General features: G+C 50.4%; 2 protein-coding genes across 5 annotated transcripts in view; one reads left to right on the top strand and one right to left on the bottom strand.

Moving 5' to 3' along the window:
- Positions 1–5,277: 5,277 nt before the first annotated feature.
- Positions 5,278–14,714, top strand: NMRAL1 (NmrA like redox sensor 1). 2 transcript variants are annotated; one of them, XM_061208407.1, is made up of 6 exons: positions 5,278–5,411; positions 5,613–5,686; positions 8,734–8,972; positions 11,631–11,880; positions 13,145–13,335; positions 14,426–14,714. In XM_061208407.1, exons 2-6 carry the CDS (start codon positions 5,647–5,649, stop codon positions 14,603–14,605), a joined length of 900 nt encoding a protein of 299 aa, XP_061064390.1. In that variant the 5' UTR covers positions 5,278–5,411; positions 5,613–5,646; the 3' UTR covers positions 14,606–14,714. The 2 variants fall into 2 exon arrangements, with proteins under 2 accessions (XP_061064390.1, XP_061064391.1); XM_061208408.1 differs by lacking the exon at positions 5,278–5,411 and adding an exon at positions 5,429–5,448.
- Positions 14,715–17,202: 2,488 nt separating this feature from the next.
- The window catches only part of DNAJA3 (DnaJ heat shock protein family (Hsp40) member A3), a 32,157-nt gene continuing 26,156 nt past the window's right edge, over positions 17,203–23,203 (bottom strand). The window contains exons 11-12 of one of the 3 annotated variants that reach the window (XM_061208837.1): positions 19,026–19,142; positions 17,203–18,417 (exon numbers count right to left, since the gene is read on the bottom strand). In XM_061208837.1, the coding sequence (XP_061064820.1) occupies positions 19,039–19,142 (104 nt within the window). In that variant the 3' untranslated portion in view covers positions 17,203–18,417; positions 19,026–19,038. Of the gene's footprint in view, positions 18,418–19,025; positions 19,143–22,858; positions 23,140–23,203 lie in introns of those variants that run through there. The other 2 variants (XM_061208839.1, XM_061208838.1) reach the window with 2 other exon arrangements.

Genomic DNA, 23,203 nt, shown 5'->3' with positions numbered 1-23,203 from the left:
AGTACACCTGAAACTAAGACAACATTGTAAATCAACTATACTCCAGTAAAAAATTTTTTAAATACATTTGATAGTATGTAAATTTAATCTTAAAAACAAATATTGAACTCTAAACAATGTGTGTGCTGAAGTGTTAAAGGGTAAAGAGTACTGATGTCTGCAACTCACTAGAAAAACATAAAAAAATAAGATTAGTTGATGGCTAGATAGATATCTGATAAAGCAAATATAGCAAAATGTTAAGAATGAAAGTGGTGAGATTTCCCTGAAGGTCCGGTGGTTAAGACTCTGCCCTTCGGACTTCCCTGGTGGTCCAATGGTTAAGAATCTGCCTGCCGGTGCAGAGGACACAGGTTTGATTCCTGGTCCAGGAAGATCTCACATGCCACGGAGCAGCTAAGCCCAAGAGCCACAACTACTGAAGCCCTCAGGCCTAGAGCCCATGCTCCACAACAAGAGAAGCCACCACAATGAGAAGCTCTCACACCGCAAGGAAGAGTAGCCCCCGCTCACCGCAACTAGAGAAAGCCCTCGCGCAGCTACGAAGACCCAGCACAGCCAAAAATAAATAAATAAATTTATTTTAAAAACTAAATAAATTATTGTTATTTAAAACAATAATTAAAAAAATTTTAAAAGACTCCATGCTTCCACTGCAGGGGGTGCGATTTCCATCCCAGGTTGGGGAATTAAGATCCCACATGCCACATGGCATGGCCAAAAAAAAAAAGAATGAAAGTGGTATTAATATATAGCTGCTTACTATACAGTTCTTTCAAGTTTCATAATAAAATTCGGGGGAAAAATATATTCAATATGATCCTGATGAAGTAAAAATTCACATTTTAAGACAAGACAAGAAAAATTCTGGGAATTCCTTGGCCGTCCAGTGGTTAGACTCTGCGCTTTCACTGCCAAGGGCCCGGGGTTCAATCCCTGGTCAGGGAACTAAGATCCCACAAGCTTCACAACTTGGCCAAAAAAAAAAAAAATTCTGTTTGGGCCTCCTCCCTCCCCTCTAGTGTGCATTGTGTATCTGCTTTATGCATTAACCAGCCCTCCCTAGCGGCAGAAATACTTGCTCAACCATAAATATCAATTTTTCTCCTTCTGAAGCCAGTCATGAAACTCCTGAGACAATAACATTCCTTTCTCAATCCTGTAAGGGGTCAGGATGCAGATATCTTGGGGAGATACTGGGTTGCACCTAATGGAAGTTCTTAGCTTAAATATTTATTTATGACCTTATTAATGTAACTAGCTGAATTACTTGTATTCTACGTTTACAAGATTAATGTTTCTTGCATTACCAAATGTGTGACTGAGCCTCAGATCAAATTAATGACGATTAACCAACTTGAAACAATTGACCTTATATATAGTTCTATAAGATCAATGATTGTAATAGTGTAACTCTACATATGGGAAGAAGCAACAAGAGGGAACCATTTCCTTGACCATGACAGACTGTAAGACAGGTGGTCCAGAGGCTTTTGACTACTCTAAACAGGGCCTAGTCCAGTAATAGTATATTAAGTGGCCTATCAATGAAATCCTGACCTGAGAATGAGCATTCTTAGTCCCATGGGACAAACTGGTCACAAAATGCCTCCCAAAACTTGGTTGAAATTAAGACCGAAAGGGAGGAGATTGTAAAATAAAGAATGTTGCCCACCATCCAGTTCTACAAGAATTGAGTCATTAGCCACTACAGTCACTGACCTACAACCCACCCTGAAAGGGCAAAGATCAGGATGAGGCACTTTGTGCTCTAGGAAAACTGACAGAAATGGCCCTCAGATATTTTCAGGAGAAATTTTTATGAACCCAGTTTCCTGTATCTTCCCATACTTAGAAAAGCACTAAAACCATTAACTAAGATATCTGTTCCTCATGAATAGCAGTAGCCTTCTCCCAGGATGTGTGCTTGACTGCATGTAACCCTTCATCAAAATCACATATATTCTGGCCTCCTCCCTTACCTGTTTGGAACAGTTCTCAGAGCTCAGGTTGATGCGAATAAAATTTTCCATTTCTTTCTTAGATTGGCTATTTAATTTTTTTAAGTCAACAATCCCTTTTATTTTTTATATTAAAAATTGTTTTCTGGGGCTTCCCTGGTGGCGCAGTGGTTGAGAATCTGCCTGCCAATGCAGGGGATATGGTTTCGAGCCCTGGTCTGGGAGGATCCCACATGCCGCGGAGCGGCTGGGCCTGTGAGCCACAACTACTGAGCCTGTGCGTCTGGAGCCTGTGCTCCGCAACAAGAGAGGCCGCGACAGTGAGAGGCCCGCGCACCGCGATGAAGAGTGGCCCCTGCTCGCCGCAACTAGAGAAAGCCCTCGCACAGAAACGAAGACCCAACACAGCCAAAAATAAATTAATTAATTAATTAATTTTTAAAAAAGTCTCAATCTTTAAAAAAAAAAAAAATTGTTTTCTGTTTTATTTTTTTAACTACAAAACGTTATCTTTCTACATGTTCATGTTTAGGCATGTAAATGCATCCAAAAGAGGGAAGGTTTACACACTAGAATGACAGAGAGATGTCAAGGCTCACTTGTGCTATATATCTGTACCATTTAAACTTTTTATGAGAATGAATAAATGCATTATGCTATCAAAATCAAATTTAAAAGAATGAATCTTGGGACATCCCTGGTGGTCCAGTGGTTAAGACTCCTCACTCCCAATGCAGGGGGCCCAGGTTTGATCCCTGGGCAGGGAACTAGATCCCACATGCTGCAACGAAGATCCCACATGCCACAACTAAGACCTGGTGAGCCAAATAAATAAATAAATATTAAAAAAAAAAAAAACTCAACAGGATTAACGTAAAAAAAAAATAAAAGAATGAATCTTGGGACTTCCCTGGTGGTCCAGTGGTTAAGACTCCGTGCTTCCACTGCAGGGGGCATGTGTTCCATCTCTGGTCAGGGAACTAAGATCCTGCATGCCCATGCTGCATGGCCAAAAAAAAAGGAAAAAAAAAGAATGAATCTTAAAACTGCCCCCTGCCCCAAACACGCACACGTAAAATTGAATTAAACCAAGTGGCACTGATTGAAGGAGGGGTTGCTCAAGAGTTAAAATGAGATAATGTGGGGCTAAGTCTGTGCCTGACATGTAGGAGAAGCCCAGAGAAGGGTTCCCACTGTTATCATCATTAGTACATGTCGCTTGGCTGAGTGAGCTGCTGGCAAGTGCTTTGCAGGAAGTCCTTTGTCAGATATAAAGTCCCACAGGAGGTGCTGAGTCATGGCTGATCATATGCCAGTCAATAGCCAAATCTCTTCCCTCAGGCCTCAGGGAACTGCCTGAGGTGGGTAGCTGGGGCTTCAAGAAACAAGACCTTTGCCCAGGCTGCCTGTCTGCCCACCAACTTCGGGACAGCTCCCTGGCACCAGCACCACTGACCAGAAGCCCGAGGAAGAGATGCTGTTCCCTGCCACTCATTGCCTGCAATGATTTCCAAGCTTCAGGTTCAGCAAAGCCAAAGGGCACTGGAGTTGCTCAGGCCCCAGCGTGGCCCTGGGCTGCTACTCTCAAACCTAGGGACCAGGGCCGATCAACTTCATGGACTTATGACTGGAGCAGTCACACGGGGTCCCAGGCTCAGAAGGACCTTGGGTTTGGTTTAATGCTCTGCTATCACTGTTCTTGGTAATTTTAAAACATGGAGCCCCACATTTTCTTTTTGCACTGGGCCTTGCAAATTATGCAGCTGGTCCCACTATGGATCTTCTTGTTTGGATTTATTTCCTTAAAGTGGAGACCTCAGAACATCGAGTTTTGTGGTTTAACTCATGCAGTTAAAGAAAAACCTCATCTTTTATCAGAATAATATGCACTTGGGTTCCATTTAGTGAGTATTTATTGAGTTCCTACTAAGTGCAGGATATTGTGCCAGGAGGGAGAGAGATAGAGACAAAAAAGACATGGGGCCAGCTCTTAAGAAGCCCTGGGTCTAATATGGTAGAGACAATGTTGCCAGTGGACTAGAGATGGGAATGAAATAGTAGTTACCCTAGCCTAGGGGTCAGGGATGGCTTCTTGGAGGAAGTGGTGGTTATGTGGCGCATTAAGGAATGAGTAGGAGTCAGCCCTATCTAAGGTGGTGGGAGGAAGGTATTCCTGGCAAACTTTGCAGTCTGAGCTCAGAGACATACATAACAGGGTGTGGAGACAATGCAAGATTTAAACACTTTATTTAGACACCACCTTCACTTGTAAACACAAACATAAATGAGTATTTATTAAAATAAATACACGCATCTTACAACATATAAAGACCAATATTTTACATACATAAAATACACATTACCTGGTGGGTTATCTCCACTATTAGATTCGGGAAAACAGCACCAGTTTTACTTTGATTTCCCTGTGACTCCAGTTCCTAGTAGATGTTTAGACAACCAGTCAGTCAGCAAATATTTATTGAGCGACTACTTTGTGCCAGGTACTATTTTAGGTGCTGGGAACTCAGCAGTGAACACAGATGAGTGTCTACTGTCAGGAAGCTGACATTCTCTGAGGAGTCAGTACACATTTTGGAATGAATGAAAGGAAAAAAATGAATGCTTTTATCCAGTCAGCAATAAATTTCCGAAGAGGAGTGAGAGGGCCATTTTTGAGTTTTAGTTGAACACAAAGAAATCTCTTTTCTGGGGACTTCCCTGGCGGTCCCCGCTTCCATTGCAGAGGCACGGTTCAATGCCTGGTCGGGGAACTAGGATCCCACGTGACGCTGCCTGCGGCCAAAAAAGAAAAAAAAAAAAGAGAGAGACCTCTTTCCTCTTAAATAGAACTCAAAACGGGCAAGTAGTAGCAACCTCAAACGTGAGTCAGGCATACAAGAACTCAAACAGAGCCTTGAGTGTTAAGACTCACAGATATAGATTTATTTGTCTTTGGGTGACACCCGTATATCGAAGTTCAGATGCTCATGCAAGATAAAATTTTATTTATTTATTATGTGTTTATGTATTTATTTTTGCTTCGCACAGTCATCACCCCCAGCATCCCGCTAAGCAGCCCTCGGCGTGTACATTTCGGTCAGATCCGATTTACACAAATTCGGTTTACGCAGGCCTGGGGCTAGCTGGTCCCGACCAGCCGCTGAGTCTAGGAGGAGGCGGGACGAACCATCTGTGTCCGCGGAGGGGGTTGGCGGGTCAGCTTCGCGCAGAGTCAGGGCCCAGACGGCTGGGATTCGGAAGCAGCCCAGCCTGGGGTCCCTTCACGCAGGGTGGCCGGGAAGGGGTGACTTTGCCAGGTTGCAGCTGGAGCTGGGGGCGGGGGGCGGCGCCGCTCGCAGGCTTCCATCCCTCCCCTCGGCGGTGGACTCGGCTGCAAAACCGGGGGTCCCTATTTCCCGGACCGTTTCCCACGTAGGCAGCAGCTAGGAGGTACAGCCGACCTGGGGGACCCGGGCGGCGGGTGCGGGTAGGACCCGGGGTGGGGGGGGTCGGGCCCGAGGGGGCGGGGGTCGCGGGGTCCCGACCTCTCCCGGCCGGACCGCCCCCTTGGTCCTACCCGGCGCGCGCGGGGTCGTTCCGAGCAGGCACCCCCGGCCCCTTCACCGACTCTGCGCTTCTCACGGCCCTCAGACCTCTCCGGACTGCATTTCCGGCTCCCGGCCTCATGGCAGACAAGAAACTGGTGGTCGTGTTTGGAGCCACAGGTAAGCGAAACCCCAAACGGAGGCCCCGAGGCAGAGGACCCCTCACCAAGGCCAGCCCAGGGCAGGGGTCATGCCGGTCCGACCCCGCAGAGCCTGGGCTCCCGCCCCTCAGCTCCAGAAGACGTCCCCGGGGTCCTGGAGGGAGCGATGAGATGGCTGGGACCCCTGACTCAGGGTGGGGCCGTGGGGCAGGACCTGAGCGCTGATTCCCTTTGAATTTTTTTAAAAAATTACTTAGCTTTGAATAACAGGTGATTGCACATAATATCAAAATTAAGTCTCCCTCCCACCTCTGTCCCCGAAACCCCATCCATCACTGTTGTCAAGTTTCTTGAGTATCCTTCCGGACAAATTAGGTATATAAAGATACTGTTTTTTAAATGGGAGTGTTTTATTTTTACCCCACCTGTTTTTTTCTTTCCTGTATGTATTTTAAAAATATATAACAGCTTTATTGAGGTATAAATCACATACCATACATTTCACGTGTTTAAAGTGTTCAACTCACTGGTTTCTAGTATATTCACAGAGCTCTGTGACCCTCACCACAATCAGTTTTAGAACATTTCATCACCCCCCACAAAAAACCCATACCCACTAGCAGTCACTCCCCATTTCCCCAGCCCCTGGAAACTGGCAGTCTATTGTCTAAAGATTTGCCCATTCTGGACATTTCATATAAATGAAATCATACAGTACATGGCCTTTTGTGTCTGGCTTCTTTCACTGAGCATCGTTTTCCAGGTTCATCCACATTGTAGCATGAATCTGTACTTCATTCCTTTTTATGGCTGAATAATATTCTATTATATGGCTATACCACATTGTGTTTATCCGTCATCCATTATGGACATTTGTTTCCACCTTTTGGTTATTGTGAATAATGCTGCTGTGAACCTTCACATACAAGTTGTTGTGTGGACATATGTTTTTAATTTTCTTGGGACTATACCTAGGAATGGAATTGCTGGATCATATGGTGACCGTGTTTAGCATTTTCAGGAACTGCCAGACTTTTTCAAAGTGACTGTACCACTTTACATTCCCACCACTACTGTATGAGGGTAGTTGTAGTTCTTCAGGTTGCCTTTTCCACTCCAGGACACGTTGTGGTCACATAAGTCATGCATACAGATCTGCTACATTCTTTTTTTTTTTTTGTAAATTTATTTTTATTTTTATTTATTTTTGGTTGCGTTGGGTCTTTGTTGCTGACTGCGGGCCTTCTGTAGTTGCAGCGAGAGGGGGCTACTCTTCGTTGCAGTGCGCAGGCTTCTCATTGCGGTGGCTTCTCTTGTTGTGGAGCATGGGCTCTAGGCACGCGGGCTTCAGTAGTTGTGGATCGCGGGCTCTAGAGCACAGGCTCAGTAGTTGTGGCGCACGGGCTTAGTTGCTCCGCGGCATGTGGGATCTTCCCGGACCAGGGCTCGAACCCGTGTCCCCTGCACTGGCAGGCAGATTCTTAGCCACTGCGCCACCAGAGAAGCCCTGCCACATTCTTTTTAATCACTTTTGTATGGATTTATCACTTATTTAGCCAGGTTCTTACCAAAGGACGTCTAGGTTGTCTATAAACTTCCACTATGGATAATAATACTGCAGCCAATGTTCTTTTTTTTTTGGTAAGAAGTGGATTTATTTATTTATTTATTTGCAGCCAATGTTCTTATACATATATTTATGGATGATTTTTATTTTCTTCCTTTTGATGATTTTAATAATTTTCTCTCTCTCTCTTTTTTTTTTTTTCTTTTTTGGCCGTGCCGCGGAGCTTGTGGGATCTTAGTTCCCCGACCAGGGATCGAACCCAGGCCCTCAACAGTGAGAGTGCAGAGCCCTAGCCACTGGACCACCAGGGAATTCCCCTCAGTCTTTCTTTTTAAGGTATAGGTGATACTTTATTTCTTAAGCTAAGTGGTAGGCTCATGGGTGTTAGTATCCCTTTTTTGTATGTGGTAAATATTTCATAATAGGGACTTCCCTGGTGGTCCAGTGGCTAAGACTCCACGCTCCCAATGCAGGGGGCCTGGGTTTGATCCCTGGTCAGGGAACTAGATCCCACATGCATGCCGCAACTAAAGAACCCGCATGCCGCAACTAAGACCTGGCGCAGCCAAAATAAATAAATAAATATTAAAAAAATATTTCATAATACATTTTAAAATTTTTGTAAAAGGTGTAAGTGTGATGACTGCTAAAACATGGATGAACCTTGAAAACATAAGTGAGAGAAGCCAGACACAAAACACCACATATTGTGTGACTCTATTTATGTGAAATGTCCAAAATAGGCAAATCCGTAGAGACAGAGAGTAGATTAGTGGTTGCCAGGGGCTGAAGGGGAGGGGAAAATGGGGAGTGACTGCTGATGGGTACTGACTTTCTTTTTTGGGGCAATGAAAATGTTCTAAAATTGACTGCAATGATGGTTGCATACTCTGAATGTACTAAAAGCTGCTGCACTGTACACTTTAAAAGGGTGAATGTGGGCTTCCCTGGTGGCACAGTGGTTAAGAATCTGCCAATGCAGGGGACACGGGTTCGAGCCCTGGTCCAGGAAAATCCCACATGCTGCGGAGCAACTAAGCCGGTGTGCCACAACTACTGAGCCTGCACCCTAGAGCCTGTGAACCACAACTACTGAGCCCGTGCGCCACAACTACTGAAGCCCACGCGCCTAGAGCCCGTGCTCTGCAACAAGAGAAGCCACCGCAATGAGAAGCCCGTGCACTGCAACAAAGAGTAGCCCCCACTCGCCGCAACTAGAGAAAGCCTGCGTGTAGCAACGAAGACCCAACACAGCGAAAAATAAATAAATAATTTGTTTTAAAATTGTATTTAAAAAAATTAAAAAAAAGGATGAATGTTACGGTAAGTGAATTCTATCTCAATGAAGCTGTTAGTTAAAAGACTGTGAGGCAAAACAGTGGGAATCACAGGTGAAAAGTTCCAGGTGTGTTGCTGTGGTGGCGGATTCCCTGCAGGGCCTCACCCTTGGCAGGCTCCCAGGCTGGTCCCACCCTGCGGGTCTTTCTGTCTCTCTGCAGGTGCCCAGGGGGGCTCAGTGGCCCGGACACTCCTGGAAGATGGGACATTCGGGGTCCGAGTGGTGACCCGGGACCCTGGGCAGAGGGCAGCGAAGGAGCTGAGGCTGCAAGGTGCAGAAGTAGTGCAGGGAGACCAGGATGATGAGGCCAGCATGGAGCTGGCCCTGATCGGGGCTCACGCCACCTTCATCGTGACCAACTACTGGGAGAACTGCAGCCAGGAGCAGGAGGTCAAGCAGGTAAGGGCAGGCGGGGGGGTGTGGGGAAGCCAGGGCAGGAGCAGGCCATCTTCAAAGGCACTCCCAGATCTCTGCTTGCCCTTGCGGGGCAGCTCCGACTTGCCAGAGAGGGGCTGACCCCTGCCTGACCACTGACACTGCAGGCCTTTCCCCTCCTCTTCTATGCAGTCCTCCTAGACTTTGATCAGGGCAGAAGGTGGCCGCTTCCTCATCCGATGACGTTTTTTAGACATCATTCATGTACCGTACTGTTCACCCTTTTGTTTTTAAAGCTTTTATTTTATTACTATTTTTAAAATATTTATTTATTTTTGGCTGCGTCAGGTCTTAGTTGCGGCATGCGGCATCTTTTGTTGCAGCACGTGGGCTTCTCTCTAGTTCTGGTTCACCGGCTCAGTAGTTGAGGCACGGGCTTAGTTGCCCCACGACATGTGGGATCTTAGTTCCCCAACCAGGCATCGAACCCGTGTCCCCTGCATTGGAAGGCTCATTCTTAACCACTGGACCACCAGGGAAGTCCCTGTTCCCCCTTTTAAAGTGTACAATTCAGTGGTTTTTAACATATTCACAAAGTTGTGCAGCCATTATCACTACCTAATTCCAGAACATTTCATCACCCCAAAAGAAACACCATACCTGGTAGCAGTCACTCCCCATTCCCCCCTTCCTCAGCCCCAGGCAACCACAATCTGCTTTGTGTCATCCAGTGACTCTTTACACTTTCTAAAAAACTCTGTTGACCCATAATTTTCTTAAAATCAAATGTAGGGACTTCCCTGGTGGTGCAGTGGTTAAGAATCTGCCTGCCAATGCAGGGAACATGGGTTTGATCTCTGGTCCAGGAAGATCCCGCATGCCACAGAGCAACTAAGCCTGTGCGCCACAACTACTGAGCCTGCGCTCTAGAGCCCACGAGCACAACTACTGAGCCCGCGTGCCACAACTACCGAAGCCCGCACGCCTAGAGCCGGTGCTCTGCAACAAGAGGAGCCACCGCAATGAGAAGCCTGCGCACCGCAACGAAGAGTAGCCCCCGCTCGCCGCAACTAGAGAAAGCCCACACACAGCAGCGAAGACCCAGTGCAGCCAAAAATAAATAAATAAATAAAAAGTAAACTTTTTAATTGTACAATTTAATGAAATTTGAAAATAAATAAATATACCCATGTAACTACCATTCTAATCAAAATATAATACATCTCCATCATTCCAAAAAGTCCTCCATGTCCCCTTTCAGATGTTTTCTGTTTCTCTTTATTCTGTTTTCCACCCAGCTTCTCTCTGGTTGGGTGGTTATTGAGCCCAGGTGGTGGGGGGAGGGATGTGAGACGAACATGCATCTTTTTAAAGTCTCTTGGAAGGTGGGGACACTTGCCGTGGGCCTGTCACGTAGCAGGCACTCAGGTATTTGTGGGAGGTACGACTGGTGCCACAGCAAAGGCACTGGGCTGAGATCCGTGCCTGTCGGCTTTCAGTCCTGCCTCGTCCACAGCTCCCCACCGTTGCGGCTGTGGATGTGACTTCCCTGCGCTGGTTTGTCTTTCCTCCCGTGTACAATAAAGGGAGACTGGACCGGACCACTGGTCTCCAAACTTGTTTTTAGCCCTGAGCCTTTCTTCAGTTGCAGTCTTACATGGAAGCCCATCTCAGAAAGTGGACAGAGACAGCTTTTCTGGTTCACGCAGATCTCGTCAACCTGACCTCCTGAGCCATAACAAATGACCCCAAGCCAGGTGGCTTAAAACAACAGGAATTTATTCTCTCCCCATTCTGGAGGCCAGGAGTCCAACAGCAAGGTGATGGCCCTGCCCTGTCTGGAGGCTCCAAGGGAGGTTCCAATTCTTGCCTCTTCTGGCGCCCAGTGGTACCAGCTCTCCGTGAGGCCACATCACTCCAGGCTCTGCCTCTGTTTACACAAGGCCTCTCCTCTTCTCTGTGTCTCCTCTTCCATCTCTCATAAGGACACTGGTCATTGGGTTGAGGGCCCACGAGGGTAATCCAGGATGATCTCGTCTCAAGTTCCTTAACAAAAATATCTGCAGAGACCTTTTTCCAAATGATGTGACATTCACAGGTTCTGAGGTGGGGGACGTGGACATACCTTTTGGGAGGCCACCATCCAGCGCCCTACACAGCCGTGTGCAGCAGGTCGTGTTTCTGTCCCCATTTAACCGACAAGGCCAAAACAGACCCCTTGTCCTGGATGGCACAGCCAGTGTGCTGCAGAGCTGGTCCAGAACCCAGGTGGTGTGTGTTGTGTGCTTAACTGCTGAGCCGTAGCACTTCCCTAGGGGATGGTTGGGGCTCTCCCAGGAAGACGGCCCAGCATGGGGACAAGATGCTCTCTGAGAGCAGGCAGAGGTGGGAAGCCTCTGTGCGCACCCTCCCAGGTGGCACACGGCGGGCCGCGGTCCAGCACAATGGAAGGTGGAACGACCCAGATGATCTAGAGAAGGGGCGCTAAGGCTATGCGGGTGATGGGAAGCTTATAATCCCGTGGTAGAGCGTGTGGCGCCATGTGAGCCGCACACGGAGGGAGCCTTATCAGAGGGCTCTTGGCACTGGGCACAGTGGCCTCTGGGGTGGGAGAGCCAGTGCCGTGATGGGGACACACATCTTCCCTCTGAGCTTTGTGGTTTCTCCTTCCCTGCCCACCAGGGAAAGCTGCTGGCCGATCTGGCCAAGCGCCTGGGCCTGCACTACGTGGTCTACAGTGGCCTGGAGAACATCAAGAAGCTGACAGCAGGGAGACTGGCAGCGGGACACTTTGACGGCAAAGGGGAGGTGGAGGAATATTTCCGGGACATTGGTGTCCCCATGACCAGCGTGCGGCTGCCCTGCTATTTCGAGAACCTCCTCTCCTGCTTCCTGCCCCAGAAAGCCCCAGATGGAAAGAGCTACTTGCTGAGTGAGTGCCCTCCCCGCTTCCTCGGGCGTCTCCTCTCACCGTGTGGAGCCATGGTGGCCCACTGGGCTTATCCTCAGAGGGCTCTGGGTCCAAGCTCTGGCTCGCTCACGTTAGGCTGTGACTGCGAGCAATGCATGTGACCATGCTGGGCCTCTGCGTCCTGTCCTGTGAGATGGGCATGACTCGGACTTCCCCGGGGCCATGGGAAAATCTGCTGAGTCTGGGGATGCAGTGCTTTGTCTGTCGGAGAGCTTTACGGAGAGAGTGTGCTTATCGTTACTGCTTCATAAATAAGGAGAGGATTTGGAAGGCGAGGTCCAATTGTAGATTTCCTGAAGTAGGAAAGCACTTTCTTCTCAACATCTGTTTGCAAATCTGTAAACAGCTTGGAGGGAACCATGTACGACCTGTGTCCTGCCGGCGGGGCAGTGGGTTAATGCAGGTGGCTCAGCAGGCGGAGCAGGAGGGGTCTGAGCCCTCCCAGCCCCTCACCTCTGCGTGAACGCCGCTCACCCTCGCTTGGGTTCTGCCTGCTGGTGAGCAGTCTCGTCCTTGTGTTGGCGCACCGGCATCTCCCTTTACAGTTTGCAAAGCCGTAATCAGAGATTCACCTGTGTTCCGTCTGTAAGTTGGAACAGGCTCCACCCCCGCAGGCTCCCTGGGCCGTCTGAATAGGCAGCCACGGAAATTTTATAGGGCAGGGCCCGAGTGCTCCAGGTGCCTCATCAGGACACAGCTCTGCCTCTCCATCCCCAAGACCACACCTCAGCAGGTGGAGTCACTCATTAATTTAACATGTTTATCAGCACCCGTCATGCTGCTCTGGGGTCAGCCCTGGCCTCAGCTGACCGAGCATTCCTGCCGGTGGAGCTGGTGTTTGGAGCACCCCCCACCACAGGCATCCCTATCAGGGATTCGGGTTTGACGAAGTGTACGGGGGCCTGAACCCTGGGAGCTCCCGTTCTCAGAGGTGCCTATCAGAGCCCCTTCCTCTCCTTCCCCTTGTTACCGTCTCAGGCCTGAGAGGGGCAGCAGGCCCAGGGTTCTCCCCGCCTTGGGAAGGGCACAGCCGGGCTCCCAGGGTTTGAGTGGCCTGCCGGGTGGCAGAGCTCGATCGTGTCCCATTTCCTGACTCATTTCTCCTGCTGGCACCGTGGGTGTCTGCCTCGTGCCAGGTGCTGGCCTGTGCACACATCCAGTCGACTGGCCGGTGGGGACCGACCCCTCAGAGACGCATGCCAGCACGTCCCTCTCTCCCTCCCAGGCTTGCCCATGGGTGACGTGCCCATGGACGGCATGTCTGTGTCCGACCTGGGCCCCGTGGTGCTCAGCCTGCTGAAGATGCCCGAAGACTACATTGGCCGGAACATCGGGCTCAGCACCTGCAGGCACACGGTGGAGGAGTACGCCGCCTTGCTCTCCAGGCACACCAGGAAGACCGTGCGAGATGCCAAGGTGGAGGGCCCAGGCTGGGACTTGGCAGCCGCGGTCAGAGGGGCTTTGTGGGTAGAAGGGAAGGGGCATCTAGGGCTGCCCCAGCGCTCTGAGCAACGTAAAGCCAAATTCATTCTCACTGTGAACGTTTATGTCGTGCTGTTCTTAGGAGCCAGGTGTGGCCGCTGAGTGAAACTTCTGGTTTTGTCAGTTGATCAAGTGGCAAGGAAGGGTTCCAGGAAGAGGGGACAGTAAGGGCCAAAGCAAGGAGGGAAAACGCAGGGTGTCTTGGGCTCCTCTCGGGGAGGGGAAGGAGACCGGAGTAGGCCCCCATCCTGGTCCCCCCTTCTTGGCCTTGCACAGTCCCCTCCTCCCCATGCCTACTCTGTCTTCCTGTCCAGACTCCCAGGTGCCTTGTTTCTTGTTTCTCATTATGAAAATCTGGGCTACTCCAAGTCATTAAATGACAAAAACCACCTGTAGAGCCCCCCCAGACCCAAGCAGAGCAATGATCGGGGAGAGGCCATGGCAGGACGAATTTCGGGCCAGTCAGACCTTGGACTCAGATCTTGCTCCCAGCCCTTAACACCCACCCGTGTGTTACTGGAGGCCCAGACCCTGACCCCTCTCTGCCTCAGTTTCCTCATCTGTAAAGTGGGTGTATGGAGAGTATCCTCCTCCTTGGGCTGCTGTGAGGATTGAATGGAACAATTGCTGTAAACGCTCCCTTGGCACAATGAATGCACTAGAAAGCATGCACTAAATGGTTGCGTATTACTCTAAACAAAGAAAGCCTGAGGCAGTCATGGAGGATTTGGAAGCTGAGGACTTAAGATTCAGTTTGGTCACGAAAGGGGAGCAACTTTGGTTTTTTGAGCAAGAAGTGACGTAAACATAGTTCTGATTTGGAAAGGACTGAATTTTCATCTCGTAATCTTGGAAGAACAGGATTTAAATTGCCCTAGAACAGTGGTTTTTGACGTTTCATCTTTATAATAGACTGGTTTTCAGGTGAACTTAGTGGGGACCAGGGTAGGAACTGAGGTGTCAACAGCGTGGTCAGGGTGCTGCAGATGCCGATCGACCCTAAGAGACTCCCCTCTGCTTCCAGATAAGCCCCGAGGACTATGAGAAGCTTGGCTTCCCCGGCGCCCAGGATCTGGCCAACATGTTCCGTTTCTATGCCCTGAAACCCGACCGCAACATCGAACTGAGCCTGAGGCTCAACCCCAAGGCCAGGACGCTGGACCAGTGGCTGGAGCAGCACAAAGGGGACTTTGCAGGACTGTGACCCTGCCCACCTCTCAGCCCCACCTTGGGGGACAGGAGGTGCAGTCACAGTGATCCTTTCTCGTGTTACAAGAAAGTTTGTTTTTTAAATAAAGGCCATTGTTCTCACAGATGGCTTCCAAAAGAAAAGTGCTTTGTTTCAGGGACTGGGGTTGGGGTGGCAGCTGCCTGAGGACATGGAAGTTCCAACAGGAAGCATAAAGTGGTGGGGGGCCCAGTCAAGTGGGGGGGGGCTGAGAGGACCCCCCCCACCCCCGCCAGCCAGGAGCAATGTTTGACACCCCTGCACACACGCCATTCCTCTCCAGAACGTGAGTGCAGCCACCCACGTGTTCCTTCTTTGAGTTTTAGGGCAGGAAGACCGGCCCCTTCTCCCTCTCTCTTTTCCTGCCTCCTGGGCCCCCGGGTTCAGAGGCCTCAAGATGTGGGTGATCGCAAAACAGGCTGGAAAGAAACCCTTGAAGGAACGTGGCAGTTCTGTGGACCCCAGGTCATATAAGACTTGGACACTGCTGAGAAAAGGTGACGCCACCCACAGCAAAGGCTGGGAAGGGAAACCTGGGAAATAACCACCCAGCCCTGCTTGGCAGGTTGAGCTCCCCAGGCATTTGGACGGTTTCCGTCTCCCGCTCGCTTTAGAGAAGAGAAATGAAGGCCCAGAGGACACATCCGGCGGGCTGACCAGTGTCTCCATGGACTTGTGAAACCTCCACCAGCGTCTGTACTACCCCGCCTCAGCCTCAGGACCCGCAGAGGCATTGAAAGGGGAGCAGGTCAGCCAAACTCATTCGATCCGTTCATTAACTGAGTCATTGAAAAAGCACTTCTTTGACAACCTACCAGTATAAGCTGGGCCCTAAATACAATGTTCACCAGAAAAGTATGTGCCCTGTCTTGAGCCTGGTTTAGCAGGAGAGCCAGATACAAATCTGCAGAATGACTGCAGACTAACATAGGGCTGCAGAGAGCAGGAGGAACGAGGAACACTGGAGGAGGGGCCCACTTTAGTGGGACAGGGACAGCTTGCCGTCTGAGGGGAGCAGCCTCCCAGGCAGGGTAGGAGGAAAAGGACGTGATGACATGGGCTTCCAAGCCCACCCGTATCAGCAAGAGAACATGAGAGGTCATCTGTGTCCAGCCCTGTGATGCCCAAGTCCCCCAGGCCCCTGCGTGGGAAACTCACCTGCTGGGGCTGTGACTCACCGTGCCGAGATCCTGGAGCAGCCCTTGGTCAGTACCAAGCCTGGGGAGAGCCTGCTGTGCCAGGTCCAGGTCCAGGGCGAACGGCAGGGAGCTGATGCCAGGCTCCAGCCGCTCCTCATCCACAAGCAGCAGGCCATGGACACGTCGCCGAGCCTCTCGGGTCTGTTTGCTCACCCGGTGCCCCCTGGCCAGGCTGTTGTGAAGGCAACGTGAGTGCATTTGTGCGAAGCAGCGTCTGACTCCCCTGGGCCCACATGGTCAGGCCTGGCGAGCCTCCAGTGCCTTCCCTTGTCCACGCTCCAAACATTTCAGCAAATGCTCACACCATCTACCTCTCCTCTTGATCCCCAGAGGCTCAGGGACCTGGAGATACTCTTTTGTATTTTTAAATACCTCACCTCATGCTCCAGCCCCACCTCTGGCTGCAAAGTTGTCTGGAGACACGTCTCAGGATCCAGCTATGGGAATAAACCAAATCCAGTCCAGGCCTTGAGTGGGGCTTGATTCTACAGATGTTGCCCCGCCACCTTCTGACCATCTGAGGGAAGGACGCCTCAGTACAGCAATGAAGATGTCTCGCTAGAAAGAAAATCCACTTTTCCCTTTCAAAGTCTAGGCTTCTGCTTTCAGAAGACAGGCCATGAGTGGGACTTCGGTTGGCTTCTCCAGGAAGAAAACCTAAGCTATCACGAGAGAAACCATCTAGCTCCCCACCGCCACACCCCGGGGTCTAGGATCCTTCCAGGCCCATACTGAGTCCACAGCAGGCGCTTGACAAACTTCTGTTCAATGAAGGACAAGTTTGGAAATTGGCAGGAAGTCACTGAGCCCCCTTCTCACCCAACAGGTATTCCCAGCCTCTTCACCAAACCCAGCAAGTGCCCTCACACCTCAACCTGCTCAGCCCAGAACCCAGAGTGGGGCAGAGCTATGTGCTCGGGGCCCACTCCAGCCACGACAGCACTTGGGCTTTTGTGAGACAGCCCAGACTAACACTGCAACACAAAAAAATACCTTAATATTCCTCTGAAAATAATGGAGGAAAAAAAAATCTAGTGAGGGAGGTGGTGACGTGTAGGGACCTAAGTAGGCCACACTGCATGTCTCTCAAATCGCAGGCTCCCAAAGAAAAAGCTACATGCCGAACCCTAGAACATTCGTCAGATCAGCACCCTCCCCACTCTGGGATCTGGGCTGGAGAGGGTCAGCGCCTGTCAGAGCGCCACCCGTCCCTTGGTGCACGTGACTCCAAGGACTAGGACAGCCACCTCTAGCTGCCCCAGGAAGGCCAGCAGAGACGTGGGGTGGCCTGACTGGCAGGTGACCACCAGTAACCCCCTGCTGGGCCACCTGCTGAAAGCTGTCTGAACTCTTTCAAAGAAGAAATGACGACAATTTAGGTTTTAAATATCTCTTTGCAGTAGATAATCTTATTTACATTGATACAGAATCATTTTACATTCCTAGAGCAGACACTAGTAGATGCTTTATTTTAGTAAATTATGAAGGAAAGCAAAAAGGGAACTAATCAGAAGTGTTCTCCATTAACCTGTCTTACCACAGTGGGGGGATCTGGAAACGCAACGGAACCCACACATCCTATGAGCCAAGGCTGGGGAAACAGTGTTTTGCTTTGGCTGGATCGTGGAGAACCTTCAACTGCTGAGACTGTGCTCTCCTTTTCTTATCAGGAAAAGACGATGATTCTTAGCACTGAATAATTTAAACACACTTCTGAAAACAGAGGTCAACTGTGAGTGGTGAGAACCAAGGCCCTGTCAGGCAGCAGGGCAGGGCTCCGGGTTAAGAGGCCGTTAGTCGGCCCCAGGCCACGGCTGGCTGTGGTCCAGCAGAAGGGCAGGAGCTCCACTCACACCTGGCTTAGAACAACAGAACTCAATCGTCAGGGGACAAGGGGCCACCCCAAGTCGGGTGGGAGGAAGGACTATCCATCCTGACAGAGATCATGGCCCATGTGATCAAGAGTAGCATCTCCAGGGACTGTCTTCATATGTGTCACCCTGGGCCCCCAAGGCCCCCATGTTCCAGCTGCTTGGTACCTTTTGGAATTAAAACAAACTCTAGCAGGGGATGCCCCTGCTGAGGAGTGGATGACACCAGTGGGGCGTGCATGCCCCAGGTTCCTGGAAAAGACAACCCTGTCAGGAAAGACTCATTCTGGAACCTCCAGAGGTTTGCTGAGAGGGAAATTAATCACTTCACAACTCGGTGCAGCTTAAGGCTTCATTTTTAAGCTGTAAGCATGGCCTTTAATTCTTTAACCACATTTGATTCCAAATCAGAGTTTTAGCTCTGCAAGAAATGTCCAGCTGTCTGACTCTGCCGGAGCCAGAAGAGGCCAAGTTACCTACTCATGGATAGGAAACTACCAGCCCTTAGACCTGCCATGCCTCACTGCCCAGGGGCTGTCCACCATGACCCTTCCATGGAGAGGTGCACTGTCACATGATTTTGCTGTTTCCAAGGTGGTCCAGAGGGCCTCTGCAGGCAGGGGCTCGGTGCTGCTGTGTGGAATCCTCCTGCATCTGAGATGCCCTGGCCACAAGGAGGGGCTGCTGCTCCCGGCCTAGTTTCCAGTGGACCGTTTTCCTGAGCCAAGACACAAACAGTTACGTTTCACTGGCATCGCAGGAAGAACACGCCCTGTTGGTGAGCTTCTGTCATCCCTGGGAAGGAGCTGCACCAGGAGCCCCAGCCACCAGGGACCAGCACAAGTAAGAAGTGAGTCCCGAGACACCACAGTGAGCAAGCAGGACTCCTGGCAGTGCCCCCCACCCCAGCCCTAACCAAGGTTGACACCTCCCTGCGCCTCCCAGGCAGGACAGGGCGGGGATTGGGGAGATCTGAGTTCTAGGCCTGGCTCTGCTATGACTTGCCCTCTGTGACTGTGGGCAACCTGGTCCTCACCACGGCAGGACGCAGAGCCCCCAGGAGCTGGTGGAAGGAGGGCTGGGAGGCAGCAACCTCTCCAGAAGTGGAGCCGCAGAAGCGGCTACTATCTGTGGTTCGGCCCTGCACTACTGGCTGACTCCCCACAGGCTGAGGCTTGGCTCTGAGGGGAGCCAGACACACCATGCCTGAGACTGGAACCTCTTCAACTCTGGGTGTGGGGGGACGATACTGGTTAAAGTGACAGAAAACAGGGATTAGTTCACAGAGGGGAACGAAAAGGGGAGGAACCTCAGGGGTTTTCCTACCTCGGCTAGGATATCAGGAGGTAAACATTTTCTTAAGTTTGGAAAGGAATCCCTCCTTGTCCTCCCCAGCCTCAGGCCTAGCCTTGCCTCCTGCGGAGCTATCCATGGTGCTGCCACCTGGGCACAAACAGCAGAGAGAACTGGGGTCAAGGGCGCACACCTCCATGTGTCCCATCCCAGGCCCCGCCTGGCCACCCAGGGCTCGCCACTCAAGGAGCCACCAAGCGCCACCTGGAGAGGAGAGGGGGCCGCACCCCGGTTGGCCAGGGCTGCCCCGCCTGTCAGATGACTCAGCACTTCAGAGCATATCAACTGCTCCTCGAGTCACTGGCCCTCGAGAGGAAGATAAGAAACAGAAAGGGACAAAAAGGAGCTGTCTCTACCTTAACAACCGTAATAGAAATAGAGCCAAGTGCCAGATGTCTTCTGGGCCAGGCCACACAGCATCCACATTAGCTCATTCAATCCTCAGGCTAACCTTACAAGTAAATGCCACAGATGAAAAAACCAAAAACCAGAGGCACAAAGGGGTTAGGTGGCATGCCCAAGGTCACAGAGCCGGTAAGCAGGCAGGAGGCCCGAGATGAGACCCAAGCAGTCAGACGCCAAAGTCCAGGCTCTCGCTCACCGGCTCTGAGAAGTGAAGAACATGAACCAAGACCAACTGACCAGTTTCCACAGCCCGTCGGTGCACACAAACCGTCTCCGGGACACCTGGGGATCCCAGGACATGCGCACTTCTCATCTATGACAACGGCAGCCGAGGACCCTGTGTGTCACTGGGCAAGCATCTGGCTCCAAATGCTCCAGATAAAGGGAAGCTGATCTGCTGTTTCTTGAGGGCCCACTGAGAGCAATTCTGCTGCACAAACACATCGTTTTAAAGACCTGCCAACCACGAGGCAGAGGGCCAACTTGTTATGAGCTGGACTGTAGTCAATATTTTTCATTGTGCTAGGAGAATTAGCACATCTCAACATGCTAGAAGATGTACATCAAGTACAGCGCATAGAGGGTACAAAATGGTCAGGTCCCCAAGATCTCAGTCTAAGACGCCTTTGTTGGTGAGAGGCCCAAAGCTCTGGGCAACAGGCCCCCAGCAGGGGTGGGGCAGGTTGTCCTGGGTACAGCCCCCCGGGCTGTCCTCTGGACCTGACGTGCTCTCCTAAGTCAGGAATGTCCTCAGAGAGATAGCGGTGGCCCCAAACAAGAATGTGCTGACAGAGGTCTGAGCAACCACAAAAGCCCGATGCCCAGGGCTCCCCAGGTGAGGACCCGGGCACTGCACAATCACGGTGGCAGGCCCCTGTGAGAGGCATCCATGGCCACAGGTTACAAGGCCAGGTGTGCCCTCCTTCAGTCCTTCATGTCCCCTTTCCTTACATAAAGACTTAAGTAACAAAAAAGGACTCTCCTAACACAAAGGAATCCACAAACCAGAAATTTCCTGGGCCTCCTCGGACAAGGCAAGGCAAGGCAAAAGTACTGAATTTTGTTATGTCCTTGGTGAGGGGACGGCAAGTCTGTGTGTGTGTGCACGTGTGTGTGTGTCTCACACTATGAGTTACTGCTGCTGATGGAGCTTTTAACGTGTGCCAGGTATCATGCCAAATGCTTTACCCACATGATCTCATTTAATCACAGAAGAACCCTATGAAGTAGATGCTACTATTACCCCCAATTTATAGATGAGGCAACTGAGGCTCAGAAGTGAAGAAATTTGCCTAAGGCTTTATAGCTAAAAATGGCAGAGCTGGGACTTGAATCATCTGATAGCAGAACCCAAGCTCTTAACTATTAGTCACAATGGGGCACAGAAACACTCAGTGACCACCATCACCCCCACCCCCACTCTGCTGTCCCTGCAGTCATGCCCCGGGGCCACAGCGTTTGGCCAAAGTCTGGGAGAGCCAGAATAAATACCTAGTTAGTGGGTTAATGATTCAAAACCGAAAAATAAAACAACAGAACACAGACACATCTGGAAATTCTCACCCCCTGCCACCAGAACACATTCTTATCTCTATTTTAAATGTGGGCTCCTTCAGGAATAAGGCTTACTGACAGGGACGTCAAAGGATTTAAACACTGAATTTAAAATTCTGAACCGAAAGTCAGGGATAAACTGTGGGCCTCTGCACACGGATGATGCAGCCTATACCTACATCGCTTTTCTGGCCCAGGGGAGGAGGGACGTGTCCTTACAGGATGTCCTGAGCACTCAGGTGCCTTCTGGTCTCATTACAGGATACAAGCTGGCACATGATTCCTGCACTTAGGATAAACAGGAAATGCCCATGATCCCTCCAGCTGCACAGGCACTGCATGAGCGTTTCCAGTCCGCGCCTTCAGGAGGTGACCAGAGCGGAGGGGCTGCTCAGCCAACCTCAGGCAGAGGTCGGACCCGAGGCACAGGACTCCTCTATCAGACCACACGCAGCTTGCCCGAGCAGGGGTTACGTTTCCATCCCTCAGAAGGAAAATGAATTCAAATAAACTCAGCTAACAGGCGCTGTGCACGTGCAGGGGATTCAAAGAGGACACGCTCCCGGCCTACAGGCAGCGATTCCCAGTCAAAAGTGTTTGATGGCTCTTTACAAAGTGAAGAATAACCAGGTAACATTCATTCTGGGAATGTGTACCACCTTTCTCCACAGTCACAAACCCCTAGTGTTATAAGCAAGGTCTAACACTTATTGGGGGTTCAGTGCTTGCCCTGTCCTCCCCGCTTACACTGTAAGCTGGATGGGGCAGGGACCCTGTCTCTCTGTGCATTGCTTCTTATCACGTGGCAAATGCTCAATGACCATCTGTGTGAAGAAACAGAAGCCAACAGGACTCCAGGATGACTTCTGAGGACTGGACCCACCCTACAGGTAGAGATGCGGGTCTACACTCACAGCCTGACTCCCTGAGCCGTCTACACGCACAGACTGAGCCAGTGGAGCACCCCTCGTTCCACTAAAATGTCCTTTCCCTCATCTTCCTCTTGCCTCCACCCTGCCTAGATAAAGGGGCTCTACAGTCAACTGTCAGCTTGTCAGAGAAGAGAACGCAGTGGGATCCCCAAATAACGAGCTATGGAACAGGCTCCTACACGACAGCTAAGTGTACGTACGTGGGTTGTCACAGGAATTAATGATGATCCAGAAACACAAACAATGAGCCACACTGTCTCTAAACCCAAAAGGCCACGTGGTAACCTCAGAGCACCCCAGGCCCCCGAGAGCACTAAGGGTCCCAAGCTCACTACGGTCTTCTGCTTCACAGACTGGGAATGAAGCCAGGGTCAGACATTAAGGTTTTCAGCAGGGGCTTTAGGGAACAAAAGTAAACAAGGGATACTAAACCCACCAAAAACTTTAGGTCAGTTTCCTACATAATTGTAACTATTCCAAATGCCTTCCCATAATGAAAACAGACACCCAGGAATCCGTTTGTATCTGCAGTGACAGTCTCCGATGACTATCTCACTTAGAGGCTATTAAGAAGTGACACTTTAGCCCAAGAACCACTGATGACTGCAAGCAACTGCTTCTAGTAAAACTTTAATAAAAGAGATTCAGGGGCTTCCCTGGTGGCGCAGTGGTTAAGAATCTGCCTGCCAATGCAGGGGACACGGGTTCGAGCCCTGGTCTGGGAAGATCCCACATGCCGCAGAGCAACTAAGCCCGTGAGCCACAACTACTGAGCCTGTGCATCTGGAGCCTGTGCTCCGCAACAGGAGAGGCCGTGACAGTGAGAGCCCCGCGCACCGCGATGAAGAGTGGCCCCCGCTTGCCGCAACTGGAGAAAGCCCTCGCACAGAAACGAAGACCCAACACAGCCAAAAATAAATAAATAAATAAATTTTATATTAAAAAAAAAGAGATTCAGGCTCTACTTAAATAAATAGGAGTCACCTTAGGGAAGTTGACAGGAGGGGAATTTTGTACACTGGTGTGTTTTCACACGTGGACTGCAAAGGTAACTTTCTTCACAGTGTAACAAGAGGCTTAACCACACCCAGGTAGCAGACTGACTGACAATGCATTCTTTGAAGCCATTACTAAGATTCTTAAATGCCTTTTAAAGAATTATGTCTGGCAGCCAAATTTCCCACTGGAATACAATTCTGAAATGACAACAGAAGTGGAAAAAATAAGAATTCGGCATACTCATTTTACTTTATAACACTT

The sequence above is a fragment of the Eubalaena glacialis genome, chromosome 13, assembly GCF_028564815.1.
Source record: "Eubalaena glacialis isolate mEubGla1 chromosome 13, mEubGla1.1.hap2.+ XY, whole genome shotgun sequence".
Classification (NCBI taxonomy): domain Eukaryota; kingdom Metazoa; phylum Chordata; class Mammalia; order Artiodactyla; family Balaenidae; genus Eubalaena; species Eubalaena glacialis.
This window is presented reverse-complemented; position numbering and strand designations above follow the sequence as displayed.